Genomic DNA, 12,408 nt, shown 5'->3' with positions numbered 1-12,408 from the left:
AATCAGTTTACCGAACATTTAATTGACCGAACTTAAAAGCAATCCTACTCTGAAACCAAGCTGAATGCGACAAGACATTAATCGCTAGCATCACTGTCTATTGTTTTTTTTATTTCTATTGCTTCCAAGTTGTAAATCTGTAAAACTTATTCGGTCATGAAGCGCGATTCTTCCCGATTCTTCTTTCCTGCGATATACGAGATAGTCTTATTTCCTTTCCTACGATTACGACTTTCAACGAATAAACGAAACAAGGACGCTAATGAGTGTTGACTTGAGTAAATGTGATTTCAGGAAGGACTCGTTGTTATCAGATAAAATGCAAAACTATTATTGGGGGAGTCTTGGACATTTATCCGTCCAACCATTTACATTGATTGCACTTCCCTCGTGACATAAGCATACCGCGTTGTCAGTAAGTGTACGCATTCTTTCTGCAGCAAATCAATCAAATGCACAGCAACTTTGTCTCATTTCATCATCAGCATGTTGGACAAAGCTCAACTAAAGTCTTTGAAATTCTCTTCTGTCTCGATTTTAAAATCGGAAAATAGAATCTGTAACTTGAAATTATAAAGTTGTTAAGATTAAAAAGGCCACATATAAAAATAATCAACTTCGTTTGAAGTGTAGCCTTACCCTGGCGCTATTTAATGAAGCCGAAATCCAGTTATTTCTACGTGTTGCCATGCAATTTAAAACGTCACGCCCTGACTTACTGCTCAGTGCAAGTGATTGCTTGCGCAGGTTAAATTCGGGTGAATGTTGGTGAAAGTTTGTTTTTAGATTTTGTTATGGATTTTTACTAAAGTTTTTGCCCAAATAACTTTAGGGTCCATTTCATGTATTTTTTGAAACACTAACGCAAGAATCCTTTGCTCCCTCTAGTGAACATGAACCGATCCGTTCGCATCTACCAGACGGTGCCATTGTTGGGGAGGAAATGTCTGAAAACAATGAATTCTTATCTCCTGAAGCAAAATACGGTACAAGAAGAATTTCCTACGACGAATTTTCAAACCAGGACTCGTCAAATTATACAAGTAGCTGCAGCATAATCAGAAGAAATACTTTCCACGAAACATTCCCCACGAACTACGACTACGACCAGAGATGGTGTTATACAAGAAACGCGGCAGGAAACTTACAAAACACCGATCAGCATCAACAGCCCGTCTCCGCTATCTATGCCAAGATAAGCCCAACAATTCCACAGTCTGAGATGATGAGCTCACAACGCCATCTGACGGACGCTGAACTTGCTAATGAAATGATGTGGCGCCAAAATCAGCACAGGAATGGTAGAGCGTTTGGGCTTGAGCAAACTACAGGATTGCTGCGAAACGCTCAGAGGATTTTAGACTCCTGATCGTAAAGCACTTACCGTATTTGCGTATACCCTTTATTGTGTTTATTCATTATTTTAATTATATTTATCGCACGTTTTTCTTAGTTGATCACCAAAACTATTAACTATCTCTTATGCTGTTGTCAACTACTCAATAATAAACCGAATAAACAAGTATAGTTGAAGGCTCAATGATATAATAGTTAGTTTGATGAATGATTATGATGACCTCAATGCTAGTAAGACCACATACATAATCAATTCCTCACACAAGTTACAAATATCATACATCTACACCAGATTGAACAGACTGAGTTAAAAATGGGTAATTGCAAAGTGCTGGTATACAGCAACTAAAACCATGCCATCAATTGTGAGCAAATAGTGAGATCATGAGATCAAAGGCGTGGGGTTTAAATGAGGTCACAGATAGATAAGCATGATATGATATGAAATGAAACTTACCTAAATACAAAGCTAAACATCTCGAAGGCGTTTAGTACAAATTTTTCATTTAATGATTGTGTCTAAATGTCCAAACTCTTGATTTGAAAGTGATCGTCATCATTTCCCATTATCATATCATATCATATCATATCATTATCACATTAACTTAAACCAGCCTGAGCAAAAGTAGAAAGCAAGCAGATGCACAGAATGGAAATTAATCTTAAACTCAAAACTACCTGAGTGTGATCTCTCCATTCACCATTAAAACCTCCTTAGACAAAGACCCAGCTGTTGCACCAGTATGTGTGGAGATAACTTTGTATTTCACATAAAAACACAAAATTGTGAAACAAGATGTTTTATTGTAAATTACAGACATAACGAATTCATCACCTACACATTTTGTCAGCCAACGCCAGCAACTACATCACATAATTCCCACAAACAAGGCCAGATAATGTTTGAATGTATGAAGTATGTGATTAAAGTTTGTTACCAATTTTCATAGTCATAAGAAAGTTAATGAAACTATCAGATGCCAATCAGTAAATTATTTTATACACAAGATTTAGTTTATAGTAAAATTATTATAAATATTGGGCTGATACCTTGCCAAGTCCTTTCTAAACCGAGCTTCTTTCTCAATGGCTCCCTATCTTCATTCTTTGTGACATCACTATCAACATAATAAACAAAGCACTTTTGGTTTGGGTAAAACGCAGTTCTGGATAAACCTGGGATAACAAGCAAGAGTTCAACAAAACAGAAAAAAGTTGTAGCAACCAGCGAATTGAATCAAATCAAGCAGATGACTTCGGATTAAATATTGACCCAGTGTTTTGTGTTTATTCCATTATGTTAATAAGTTATAAGCAAGAAATGTGACTGCATAGACCTTTTGTGTTAATTGACATGGTTTGTGTACTAAGTATGAAGGAGTAAAACCATAATAATGCAACTGATTTCAGTCAAAAGCAAAAAAGCATAAACCTTTCCACTATTGCCAGCAATCAACAACCCACAATTATTGGCATCAGCCACCTCTGCATTCATAGTCAAGTTCACAAAATTCAGCAAAAAATCAGTTGCTGTGTAATTTATGGTTTCAAAAATCATTGCATAATGACTCATGTTTAAACACACCACACATGATATGCGGGTTCTACGTATGCATGGTGCAGCATTCGACCCAATGCAAAACCTCTCACAACCAGTGTATTTTGTTTACGAGACTGCGTCGAAATTACATTTGTGGCCATTTTTCTTTCAAAAAGTGTTGCTCACTTTAAGTTATTGACAGGAAAAACTTCAGCTTAACTTCTGTTAGCAAGTTTCAGGCTATGGAGCAGTAACTTATTTGTAAATGCAAATTTTTGTGTGGGTCTTGCCTTTATTGCAATAAAATTGTAACATTTTCAAGGTTATAAAAACCTCAACACCAAATATTCATTTCCACTGCAAACAACCTGGCGCTAGCAAAAATCGTTTTTCACACAAGACATATAGTTATTAAATAAACTTGCAAAACTGTGCTACAGAAAACAATGAGCTTATCTAATTTTGTGTCTGTTATGGCCAGTACAATAAATTAAAATGCCTGCATGCTTTTTCATATCATATCATTATTTAATTGTGGTTTTACAATATATACCCAGATGATTATGAATAACATGATCAAGATTCGTAAAATGTGCTTGCCACTAAACCATCATGGTGAAATGATATTTTCTTCAAATAAGTTTAGAAACCTTTATTTAGCTGATTACTGCACATTGCAAGGGATTCTTTCAGGCTTATTTTACGGTTTCATCAACAACGCTCATTTCATTTATCGATATCCATGAACATGTGTTTGAGATTTGTCAACAGATTTTAAATGTATATTAAGAAATAGTCTAGTTTTACTGCAAAACTTGTCTCAGGACGCTTCTCATTAATTCAATTCTCAATCTCTGATCTAGGTGTTAGTAAATCATGCAAAAAAATTGTTTTTCTAGTCATAGTCAAACCATGAAAAGGGCATTCTTTTTTAGTAGAATATTGAGAGTGACACAGTGACGCAAGTAGGAGTGGGACCACGAGTATCCTTCTTTTTTAGAGTTACCCGTTTGTCTCTTTTTGCAGAAACAACCATAACTGGGCATCTGCTCCTGAAAAAAGAGTAGCACTTACACTCATCAATGAAAACAGAACATTGCTCGTGCTTTCGCTCTTCTATACAGAAAAAGAACGCACTCATGCTCATGCGTTTTTAACAATTAAAAAATATTTTAATTCTGGCTCATTTTTAGAGCCAACCGCATTTGTATCTTGCAAATTTACAAAATGTGTGTTTAATTGTAGTTGCTAATCATTTTATGTTTGTTGCAAATGTTAGGAAATTTCATGGAATCCCATGTTTAAAAGTTTTGTTTTGGTCACACATGATTGCACACTTGCCACAAATGATTAACAGGCAAGTCAAGTATTAAGAATATCCTAAATTTGTAGATGACGACTTCCAACTATTTAATATTCTTCATTTTCAAAGCATATATCGGTTAAATAAGTTGTAAAAATAACAGCAAAATGAAGCAAGTGATATGAGCATATGATGAAAACTGGACTGCTCTGTGTAAGTCTCTCATCATCTTATCAGTCCCGACTGGAAAGTACGCTAGTTTTCAACGAAAACTCGATTGATTGCGTGCATTGTAGCCTAAGTTATTTGTTTAGTTATTGTAAATTGGTGTGAAGATGAAAAAGTTGGGCGTGCATGATGATGAATCTCGTGCATGCAGATACCACACTTTCCACTATGGGTTACCAGCCTCGTTGACCATTGTCATCAGCTTAAAAAACAACGCGTTTACATCGAACCACCATCACATGGTTCTGACATGCTTAGTGTTGAGCATTGTATTGTTTATTATTTACCACCGACTTTACTGAGAGAAAATTTAAAAGTGTGTACACTTTAGATTTATTAGCCCGGTCTAGGCTAATAAATGTAACCCTTCATATTTTGTAACAAGTAATTCTTTTTGGAATATATTACGTTTTATAGGAGCAAACAATTCCATTTATGGTAAGGCTGCCACTATTTCACCAGAAAAAATTGTGCGTTCGAAGCTATTTCTTGTTAGCCTAACTTATTCCAAGCAAATTTTATAACATACTGACCTAAACCTAAACTAAGTCAAGCTTTTATTCTAAATCTAGCTCAAATAAAAGGTTAAATAACTGATATCAATTTTTTGCTCAGCGTTTCTCCTAATATAATCGTCTACTTTTAACAGCAAGATGCAGGACTCACATACAACCTAAACTGCAGAGTTTAGCACAGACTGATTTATGTTGCGTCTGAACATTTCTGCGCTCCCCATCTTGTCATTTTTGGTTGTTTGGCGCACCCAAGATCTTGCTGAAAACGGCCAAATACTGCAGTTAGGCGTGCTGTGAAATAGTCACAGTAAAATCAAAAACTGACAAACACAATGAAGACTTCTCCGAGTAACAAAATTGGGGTTTTCCCTAAACAAAGGTTGCAGTTTGTTGTCATAAACATCTTGTGAAAGCACCGCAATAAATCGTTTTGGCATGAAGATTTTTATCGTAAAATAATAGATTACAATTTTCTTAAACTTAAACATAAACACTCATTATTTTTCATGTAACTTTAGGTTTAAATTTGTTTTTTGTTACTAAAACAAAATCTTTTTCGGTATAATTAACAAGTAGGGTACTGGATCGACCTTGCCCAAGAGCAATATAAAAATCAGTTTACCGAACATTTAATTGACCGAACTTAAAAGCAATCCTACTCTGAAACCAAGCTGAATGCGACAAGACATTAATCGCTAGCATCACTGTCTATTGTTTTTTTTATTTCTATTGCTTCCAAGTTGTAAATCTGTAAAACTTATTCGGTCATGAAGCGCGATTCTTCCCGATTCTTCTTTCCTGCGATATACGAGATAGTCTTATTTCCTTTCCTACGATTACGACTTTCAACGAATAAACGAAACAAGGACGCTAATGAGTGTTGACTTGAGTAAATGTGATTTCAGGAAGGACTCGTTGTTATCAGATAAAATGCAAAACTATTATTGGGGGAGTCTTGGACATTTATCCGTCCAACCATTTACATTGATTGCACTTCCCTCGTGACATAAGCATACCGCGTTGTCAGTAAGTGTACGCATTCTTTCTGCAGCAAATCAATCAAATGCACAGCAACTTTGTCTCATTTCATCATCAGCATGTTGGACAAAGCTCAACTAAAGTCTTTGAAATTCTCTTCTGTCTCGATTTTAAAATCGGAAAATAGAATCTGTAACTTGAAATTATAAAGTTGTTAAGATTAAAAAGGCCACATATAAAAATAATCAACTTCGTTTGAAGTGTAGCCTTACCCTGGCGCTATTTAATGAAGCCGAAATCCAGTTATTTCTACGTGTTGCCATGCAATTTAAAACGTCACGCCCTGACTTACTGCTCAGTGCAAGTGATTGCTTGCGCAGGTTAAATTCGGGTGAATGTTGGTGAAAGTTTGTTTTTAGATTTTGTTATGGATTTTTACTAAAGTTTTTGCCCAAATAACTTTAGGGTCCATTTCATGTATTTTTTGAAACACTAACGCAAGAATAATCTTGAATTGTAAGCTGTTGTGTTAAAGCAGAATATATATACAACAATAAAAAGAACTATAAAAGACTATATAGAACAATAAAAGGACATTTTTGGTGGATTGTAATGGCTTAATAACATGATATTTATCTTTTTATCAAATACATATTGTAAGCATGTTGTGATTTGCGAGTTGGTGTTAATATTAGATGTTCTGTTTTGTCGATAACAAAAGGATACGAATAAACAAAATGCAGATGACGATAGAATTGCTTTCATAACAAATGCTTTTACAGATAAGTTTCCACCTTAATAACTTCTAAAACATCAACCATAGCCTACTGGGCGACATCAATTAAAAACGTTTTGCTAAACTTTATTTTGTAAAATGTGATGTTCATCGATGTGATGTTGTGTCTGATACTGCTGGCTAAAGCTGTTAACTAGACAAACAACGACAGCATAATAACAATCATCATCTTATTCCTAGAATACAGAAGAATGTTTTCATATTTTCTCAAGGACAGTGATGAACGTCGGGCAAGTGCAGTACATCGGATGGACATTCACGCCCCTACTGTGGATATACTGCAGCCAATCAATTGTTTATATTAACAAAATACGTCTGATGCGACTATGATTGACAAACAAGTGTCGCCGTGGCACCTCTGTTTAAAACCGATGTCTTCTCTGCAAGGTGCTGTGCCTCGAGGCAAATTCTCGCAGGATTTCCTTTGTCCTGGATGGGTTAGGTGCCAATTGACACCTGGTAATAGTTAGAGTCGCACGCTACATCTTAAGCTTGCAACTTTAATTTGTTTATTGTATTTGCTTATTTGCGAATCCCTATCGGCGACAACCGTCGCATTGTTAGGTGCTATTGAAACCACCGAGCATTGTTATAAAACAATGACCGTAGTGAAGACGATAATTAGCTGGTTGTGACATCCTCAACCTTGGTCTAACAGACAAACACAGCAGGTTGTTTGTGGTGTTCGTTATCAAGCTACTGGTAAAAACTTTAATAATCTGCTTTGAACAAAAGCGAATCAAACTTTGTAATACAAGTAACATATAATAACCTAGTATTATAGTATAATCTATTATTTACTAAACATATTTTTTTACATCGAAAAAAATGCAAAATCTACTCTTCTCTTTGAATCCTAAGTATGACCTCGGGTCGCGTTTGAAATAAGTCCACGCATCAAGTCTAAATTATACTAATTTGTCAAATCGTTTTACTCCATATGACGAAAGCCACCGATTCTTTATCAGATTTACTATTCCTTCTGCACTAGGAACGGGGAATGTTATTTTGCCAAGTCCAAGTTCATTTGTTTTGAACAACGTGAAATTACCGTGAAATAATTGACTTGATCCTATCAATACGTTGCTATACGTGACAAAAGCACATGCTTGAATTTTCCAGAATATCATGACATGAGCACTGTATTACACCAACTATTTTATTATTATTAACCAACCGACCAACAAACTAACCCAGTCCAACATTTCGTCACTTCATATGTAGTTTGGTGAAGATGAGTTTTTTTGTGATATGTTATGGCAAGCATATCTCGAAGAATAGTTTTCTGTCGAAGCATTACATATATTTTTTAATTGGCATGAATAAAGTTGTTCTGCGTACTGCATAACGACAAATACCCTACTCACACTTGACGGTTTAAAATCAATAAGGAATTTAAAATGATAAACAAAGTACCCATTGTTTACCCTTGCTGTTTGGTCAAAGATAGAAAACCGTTTTGGGACGAGACGGATTGTAATTGGCGCAAACTTATGCTTTTGTTTACCGACTGTAGTTCGCACCTTATCCGACGACGAATCGCTATAAAAACGAAGAAAACTGAATTTCAGAGTCAGTTGGCGAGAAGAAACGAAGCAGAATGGAAACACCTGAACCTCAATCTCCATCTACAGATTTGTCTTCAGATTTTGACAATCTCAGTCAATCTCCTGGACCACAATCGTCTGAACCTCAATCACCTTCCAACGATTTGTCTTCAGATTTTGTCAATCTCAATCAATCGCCTGGACCTCAAACTTCCCAATCTTCCACCGACGGTAAGTTGGTACAAGTTGTCGTCAGTTTTGTTATGTCGTAACTGTATGGATTCGAATAAGGACTTAGTAGCTATACATGATAGAAACCGGTAAGTTGTATGTCGTCCGGTTTTGTTATTTCATAAATGTACAGACCCGAATCTGGGCTCCATTAGATATAGGGGCTTAGTAACTTAACATGACAAAAACATCGAAATATTTTCAAAATGTTTCCAAATGTGCCATGATGTTGCTTCTAAATTGTTTAATCAAACGATAGAGTTGCAAAGTATTGGCTCAGATAACTTTTTTTGACCATGACCTGTCATTCAAGAGTGCAAATTATAACGTCATAATTTTGCTTGTTGTCATCAAATAAAAATGTGTATTGGAAGTAACCAGGAGTGTGAGTTGTACTTGAATGACGTCATTGCTTTAATCTTTCCAGTCACATCGGTTGAAACGCCGCTTCATTCTTCAACCTGGAGCTTCTCATCACCATCTCAGTTTGTAAAAGATTCTGGAATCGAATCGACGTCGGCTAATTTCGACGCAGACATCGACAAGCTACTTCCAAGGTAAATGATTATGACCTCATAGGTGCTTAATGACGTCACGACAGTTTCATCAGACAAGATACACGTCATGAATGATGTTACCAATATCACTTAATGACGTAAACTTGTCTATGCAGAAAGTATCACGACAATGGTTTGTGCCCAATTGGACCGAACTCTTCCCAAACCAGCAAAGATAAAACTCATTGCGAACCGTACTTCCCACTTCCCATCGGCTCCAAACGCCGTCACCCTTTACAAAAGGCTTTTATGACGTCAGAAAGCTTGGAGCCGTCTTGGAAAGTTCCTGAAGGGAATCCCTTGGCACGTGACCTTACTGATGTTGCATTACGTTTCAGACACACCGGTAAGTTCCCTAATTCGAGAATCGATTAATGCAGAGTTCAATTAAACTCATACAGTGGTCATTGTTTTTCCAGAAAGAAATTCCTTCAATCCGTTTCAAGGAAAGTGAGTTCATAATTTGCTTTTAAATAAGAACGATTTTACGAATTGTTCTATTAAAAATTTCAATTAGTTTAATCAAGTTTATAACCTCTCCATGTTTACTTAAATGAAAGTAAATTCAATTTTCATCACAGCATGAGAACGAAGAATTTTTCTCAAACTAAGACTGATCCCTCTCAACGTTTGAATTTTACCAAAAACTTGCAGTTGTTCAATTTACCCGAATGCCACCAGTGTTGGAACGTCACCGGACGCTGCTCTTTCTGCAATTGGGAAAAAAATGACATTCGTTATGGTAAGATTTTTGATTAACGCGCCCTACTAACTTGTACGTTAAAATTGTATTATCAAGCAAACCCAGGTCTATGCTTGCATTAATTAAATTATTGCCAGAGAAAATCCTTAACGCGTTTTTGTGTTCTCAGAACAAGACGAATTCATCGCAAAGCGCGATAGCAGATTCATGAAGTTTTTTGCGTCACCCGATGATCATCCTAATGAAGGTCAACACAGATTCGTCCAATACGGACAAGAAGAACAGAAACCAAAGCATACCGTGGAAAGTTTTAAAACTGAAATCTGCAAACTGTAAGTTGACCCTCGCACGTCAGAATCAAGATGGATACAAACGTTTATTCATATTCTTAACTAAATTTATCGAAATAATCAAGCATTGATTTGAATTTAGATGGCTCAAGGGACATTGTCATCATGGCTCGGTTTGTCATTTCGCTCACGGGCCAAAAGAACTTTGGTCGAAGAACGACCAACTTCGTCAATAAACAGACATTCTATGGAAAGTCTTCAAAGGTACTTGCTGGTCCACATGTGTCGTCTCTATTTTCAGCAAGAATTGTTCCTTAGCTCAAGACCGCTTTTAGATATAATAAGTCTGTATAAGACACGATCGCATTTTCACTTATAAACTGGCACAAATGGAAAATTATTTATAAATAAAATAAAGCTTTAGTTTTATTCGGAGTCTATTCACGTTTTTGCAAGAAGCGGTTTTTTGATATTTTATAAAAGTAAAACTTCATATTTTAGCATCGCTTTTTACCCCACAAGGAAAGAATTTCTTTTGTCTGCTAGCATCTAACTTTATTGAAAATAATTCGCTATTATAACAAAGGGTTAATTATTTATTTCGCTTACAATGAAATATTTGTCAAATTAGCCCCTTAAACTTTAACCGAGCATGTTATTGACGTTAATGTCTTTCTGTATGTCAGTGATCTGGAACATTTCATTCGCTTTTTGCAACGTTCATTGTGTTGACGTTTCACTGCAATAAAATTTCTACGAGGTTCATTGGCAGTCTGAAGTATAAACTCATCTGTAAGATATATTCTGGTTTATCGCGGTGAACCATTTGAAATTTTAAACATTGTTTCTAAAACAATATTTTCTAATCTGTGGTACTTAAGTAACCTACTGTCCCAAAATATTTCCCTGAAAAAATCCGATAAAAGAGAATATTTTATTTTTATAATTTAGTTTATGGCTAAGCTATAGGCTTATTACGAAATTACGAATTGCACCACTTGTTCTTTACACATCCTATACCTTGTTCTTATTTTGCGAGTCACTCAAACTATTAGCTTGCTTTCCTGAGCAAAATTGTTACATAATTCATAGAATAATGTTTTTGAAATTAGTTGAAAGGATCTTTGAGGTCAACGATAAATTTGTCTTCAAATTAAGGATAGTTCAACAATAAGATTCCGCATCGCTTTCATCGTAGTTTGGTGAAAATAAGTGATTCTGCAAAGTTTTCCCTTAAATAAATAAAACGAAATCTAAGAATAGCTGATAGATTTAAGGAAATTCTATGGAGCGCACATTTTGAAGAATTGTAAATCTCTTAAAAGCGTCTCCAGTTTCAAATGTGCATGAAGAGAAATGTTTTGTGTTGCTAATTATGATTAATACCCAGTTAACATTTTGAGGGATTAATACCAAGAAGATGTTTAAAGTGATAATAAAAGCGCTCCTATACTACGGTGCCGTGACAAATTCCATGGCTTAGCCTAGGCTTAGCTTGGAAATTCTGGCGCAGAAAACGTGACTTTACCATCGCCAAAATGGCGACTGATACGAGCTGGGCAGCCTTGAAGCAGTTCGCTTTTCTGGCAAGTATTTTGCATAATGAACACTCGTTATAAATTATTAACTGTGTTAATTAACAGTTCAGATTATTTAAAAATGCCTTTTCATAAACATTTAAGCCAGTTTGTACTTCGTACAAAACTTCGCTAGGCTTCTTTGGTAAACTAAACCCTGTTATGCGAAACTCAAATTGATAGAAATAGTCTATAAAGAATGGAGGATTTTCAGCAGTCTATCAAATGTTATGTTATACAATTCAATCAATAACAACCACAGAAGGCATTTCTTGTTCGGAGTCAACGAGTATATAACCGCTTAGATTGTAATAATAGCAGAACGTTGCGTCACTGATGCGAGGAAAACCAACCGCCAGTAACAAGAAACAACAAGTAGACGCTTGTTAATCGTTTTTTTTTTTTTAGAAACACAACCTGATAGCGCTGTGGACAGAAGATTTCGGCGAGTTATTGCAGATTACTTGCATCATGTATAATAGCCTTTATTTGTATTTTTTTGTCACAGTACAAGCTTGTTGTAACATTACAGTGTGATTACACCATATCATACATGTCATTACTACAAATGTTGTTGCTGTTGCATTTTGTATATTACTTCAAATAAAAACTGAAAACCAGAAAACATACCGTGATAAGAAGCACGCACTGAAACTCTAACCTGCATAAAAAAGTAATCAGTTATCTTCCTAATGTTGTTGGGGCCGTGAAGCTTTTGCATCTGAAATAGTGTTCAACGTGCTGGGCCTTTCTTTAGATTGTCGCAGGAAATCTAAGATATCCGCTC

The 12,408-nt window shown here is 35.7% G+C and overlaps 1 protein-coding gene across 1 annotated transcript; it reads left to right on the top strand.

The window, feature by feature from the left end:
• Nucleotides 1-8,302: 8,302 nt before the first annotated feature.
• On the top strand, nt 8,303-10,803 carry LOC143470085 (uncharacterized). Its single transcript, XM_076967979.1, has 7 exons — nt 8,303-8,494; nt 8,922-9,051; nt 9,168-9,397; nt 9,471-9,501; nt 9,633-9,793; nt 9,924-10,086; nt 10,187-10,803. The coding sequence occupies exons 1-7, from the start codon at nt 8,317-8,319 to the stop codon at nt 10,278-10,280; spliced, it is 987 nt and encodes a 328-aa protein (XP_076824094.1). The 5' UTR covers nt 8,303-8,316; the 3' UTR covers nt 10,281-10,803.
• The last annotated feature ends 1,605 nt before the right edge of the window (nt 10,804-12,408 follow it).

Source organism: Clavelina lepadiformis, chromosome 9 (genome assembly GCF_947623445.1).
Source record: "Clavelina lepadiformis chromosome 9, kaClaLepa1.1, whole genome shotgun sequence".
NCBI classification, from domain to species: domain Eukaryota; kingdom Metazoa; phylum Chordata; class Ascidiacea; order Aplousobranchia; family Clavelinidae; genus Clavelina; species Clavelina lepadiformis.
Note: the sequence above shows the minus strand (reverse complement) of the source record. Positions and strands in the feature narration are given on the sequence as shown.